This window comes from Apodemus sylvaticus, chromosome 6 (genome assembly GCF_947179515.1).
Source record: "Apodemus sylvaticus chromosome 6, mApoSyl1.1, whole genome shotgun sequence".
Lineage (NCBI taxonomy): Eukaryota > Metazoa > Chordata > Mammalia > Rodentia > Muridae > Apodemus > Apodemus sylvaticus.
In genome coordinates, this window is record NC_067477.1 from 7,120,220 (window position 1) to 7,124,787 (window position 4,568).

Sequence of the window (4,568 nt, forward strand, 5' to 3'; positions counted from 1 at the left end):
CTGGTATAAGGGAATGCTAGGGTACTGAGGTAGTAGTGGGTGGATGGGAAGGGTGGTACCCTCATAGAAACAGGTGGAGAAGGGATAGAATTGGGTGTTTTGTGGAGAGCAATGAAGAAAGGGGATAACATTTGAAATATAAATAAATAAAATAACCAATAAAAATAGTAAGTGCACATTACTAACATATTTTACCTGAAAACAATGTGGTTGGTGAAATTCATTAGGAATTGAAGGTAGGATCATACCAAGCTGTGTTTTTTTGTGATCTCCTCATGTTTTCTTATTTCTGACACATAATACAGGAAGCCAAAGGCAGTGATGGCCACATTGTAATAACTAAAGGGAGTCACTATCCATCCTCCCCATTATTAAGAAAATGCTGGCTCTTCACATGCAAATGAATGTTGTAGCTCTAAGTTAAATCACCTCCAGGGCTATGGCAGTTTACATCTCTCTCACACAGGAGGGTGACCTCCAAGGAGCAAGGGGTGTAGCCTAAAAGATGAGAGTGTTGGGTTTTCTTTGTCTGGTAACAGTCCTTCCTGGTGAGTTCTGCCATTTCATAATTTGTCCAGGAGGGATTGTGACAATATGAGATTGACAGAATTGACTCCATTGTCTTAAGGTAGCCTGTCTGAGATGCAGCTTCAGGAGTCAGGACCTGGCGTGGTGAAACCATCACAGTCACTCTTCCTCGCCTGCTCTGTCACTGGTTTCTCCATCACCAGTGGTTACTACTGGATCTGGATCCGTCAGTCACCTGGGAAAAACCTAGAATGGATGGGGTACATAACTCACAGTGGGGAAACTGTCTACAACTTATACCTCAAGAGCCCCATCTCCATTACAAGAGAAACATCCAAGAACCAGTTCTTTCTGAAATTGAACTCTGTAACTACAGAGGACACAGCCATGTATTATTGTGCAGGAGAGAGAGTGAGAACACTCCAATGTCAACCCACACAAAAACTTCCCTGGAGAGGGATTTTAAACCAGCAGGTGGTGCTGTTGCATCTATGTTAATGATCATTAATTCCAGTCATCTCTAAAAGAAAAAGAGAATCAATCTACTGGGCCAGGGCTGAGTCTTCTCTTGATATTATTATAGTAATATCATTTGTTTATGAAGATCTTTTGGAGAACTAAATGACTATAGTGTTTCAATTACTGAGATAAAGATAAGCACAAGTCAGCAAATAGCACAGTGTAACAGTGAAAACCAAAGTATCCATTGTCACCTAATACCTGTGTGAGGATCAGCCCACATGGATGCTAGTGCTATTCAATGAATAAAGTGAAACTGCAGATTAATCACAATATGGCCACCAAAAATCTGTGAAGTAACATTTCAATATCTCCCAGGTATATTGATGAAATGATGTGCATATGTGAAATATTCAATGAATATAAAATGATTTTGTTCTTCTTGGATTTGACCAAGCAAAGCTTTAACAAACAGAGACTTGCAGTTCTCTGATCTCAGCAGATGACCCACTGAGAATGGAGCCAGCAAGATCTGGAACCTCACCTCAGAGTCTGGGAGGAGGGGTTTTCCCGAGCTAATATATTGACTAACATTCATGAAATCTTCAGTCTTGATCAGCAAAATCTCGTCTTGACTCAATTCTCTTTTCGTCACTTCCCCATACATCCCTCAGTTTCTCTTCCAGGAACCAGTTAGCAGTAGCTGCTGGCGGCTACAAATAAGAAATAATATAAATATAAAACCAGAGACTATGGCAACATCCACAAGGCCAGTGCTATAACGCAAGTACTATGAGTGGAAGTGAACACCATTTGCAATAGTCATAAATAATATGAAATATATTGGTGTGATGTTAACTAAGCAAGTGAAAGATCTGTATGACAAGAACTTCAATTCTCTGAAGAAAGAAATTGAAGAAGACCTGAGAAGATGGAGAGAACTTCCATGCTCATGGATTGTCAGGATTAACATAGTAAAAATGGCCATCTTACCTAAAGAAGTCTACAGATTCAATGCTATCCCCAACAGAATTCCAAATCAATTATTCACAGAGATAGATAGAGCAATTCTCAAATTTATCTGGAATAGCAAAAACTCAGGGTATATCAAAAAACATCCTCTACAATGAATGGATTTCTAGGGAAATTGCCATCCCTGACCTGAAGGTATACTACATAACAATAGTGATAAAAAACACATGGTATTGGTACAGAGACAGACAGGTAGATCAATGGAATAGAATTGAAGACCCAGAAATGAACCCACACAGCTATAATGATCACTCACTTGATCTTTGACAAAGGTGCCAAAATCATCCAGTGGAAAAATGATAGTATTTTCAACAAATGGTGTTGTTTCAAATGGTGGTCAGCATGCAAAAGATTACAAATTGACCCATTCTTATCTCTTTGTTCAAAGCTCAAGTTCAAGTTGGTTAAATACCTCCACATAATACCAAATATGATGAATCTAATAGAAAAGAAAGTAAAAAAGACCCTTGGATATATTGGCACAGTGGAAAATTTCCTGAGCAGACTACCATTTGCTTATAAGATCAAGAGACAGCAAGTGAGACCTCATAAAATTGTGAAGCTTCTGTAAGCTAAAGGACATTCTGTCAGTAGAAAAGAAAACAACAACCCACAGGTTGGGAAAAGATATTTATCAGCCCTACATCTGATAAAGGGCTAAAATCCAAAATATATACAAAGTACTCAAGAATGTAGACTCCAGAGAACCAAACAATATGCCCTTTTTTCTATCTCAGCAGAAACTGAGCAGCTCCAACCTTCAGCCTGCTAAATGGAAGTCACAGGATGAAAAAAGGGACATTTAGAAAAATGACTACTGCCTCCAGCCTCCATCTACACCAGGTACTGGGTTTGTTCCACAGCCCTCTGTGCACAGGTTCTGTCAGGAGAGAACTGCTCTCTCAGGAGTGCTCTCACTCCCAGGTTTGGAGGAAAGCATTCCATTTTCTCTCCAATAACCGTCACACACAGGACACAGGATCACTGAAACATCTAGGACAAGATCCTTTCAGTCTCCATCTGCTCCTGGGAGCTGGTGCTATTCCACTGCCCAGTGTAAACTGGTACTACCAGAAGAGAGCTTGTCTCTAAGGAGTGCTTACAGGCCCACAGCAGGGACAATCTCTAGTCACAGACAGCAACACTAACACCTGAAATAACCAAATGGTGAAAGGCAAGCAAAAGAACCTCACCAATAGAAACTAAGGTCATTGGGCATTATCATAACCCAGTTCTCCCACCACAGCAAGCCCTAGATACCACAAAACACCAGAAAAGCAAGATTTAGATTTAAAATCTCATCTCTTTTTTGTTAATTTTCTTTCTTTTTTTATTCAATAATTTTTTTATTTACATTTGAAATGATTTCCCCTTTTCTAGACCCCCACTCCCCAAAAATCCCATCAGCCCCCTTCCCTCCCCTTGTTTTCCCATCCAACCCTTCCCACTTCCCTGTTCTGGTTTTGCCCTATACTGCTTCACTGAGTCTTTCCAGAACAAGGGGCCATTCCTCCATTCTTCTTGTACGCCATTTGATGTGTGGATTATGTTTTTGGTATTCCAGTTTTCTAGGTTAATATCCACTTATTAGTGAGTGCATACCATGATTCATCTTTTGAGTCTGGGTTACCTCACTTAGTATGATGTTCTCCAGCTCCAGCCATTTGCCTCAGGAGACAGCAGATGTTGGCGAGGATGTGAAGAAAGAGGAACACTCCTCCACTGCTGGTGGGGTTGCAAATTGGTACAACCACTTTGGAAATCAGTCTGGTGGTTCCTCAGAAAGCTGGGCACTTCACTTCCAGAAGATCCTGGGCATATACCCGGAAGATTATCCAGCATGTAATAAGGATACATGTTCCACTATGTTCATAGCAGCCCTATTTAAAGTTGCCAGAAGCTGGAAAGAACCCAGGTATCCCTCAACAGAAGAGTGGATGCAAAAAATGTGGTATATATACACAAAGGAGTACTATTCAGCCATTAGAAATAATGAATTCATGAAATTCTTAGGCAAATGGATGGAGCTAAAATCTCATCTCTTGATACTAATGTTACACTTTTAAAAGGACAGATAACTCCCTTAAAGAAATGCAGGAGAACACAGTAAACAGGTTGAAACCCTTAAAGAGGAAACACAAAAATCCCTAAAAAATTACAGGACAACACAACCAAACAGGTGAAGATATTGAATAAAACAATCCAGGATCTAATAGTGGAAATATAAATAATGGAGAAATCACAAAGGGAGACAACTCTAGAGACAGAAAACCTAGAAAAAAGATCAAGAGTTATAGATGGAAGCAACACCAACATAATACAAGAGATAAAATAGTTAATCTCAAATCAGAAGATACCATAGAAAACACTGACACAGCAGTTAAAGAAAATGCAAAATGCTCCTAATACAAAGCATCCATGAAATCCAGGACACAATGAGAAGAGAGCGAAGATTTCTAACTTAAAGGGCCAGCAAATTTCAACAAAATTATAGAAGAAAACTTCCCTAAGCTAAATAAAGAGAAGTCCATAAACATACAAGAGGCCTA

The 4,568-nt window shown here is 39.6% G+C and overlaps 1 gene segment (V, D, J or C); it reads left to right on the forward strand.

Moving 5' to 3' along the window:
- The first annotated feature begins 505 nt into the window (after positions 1–505).
- Positions 506–1,026, forward strand: LOC127687782 (Ig heavy chain V region 3-6-like). The segment is given in 2 exon segments: positions 506–548; positions 629–1,026. Coding segments are annotated over 2 exon segments (441 nt in total).
- Positions 1,027–4,568: the final 3,542 nt, after the last annotated feature.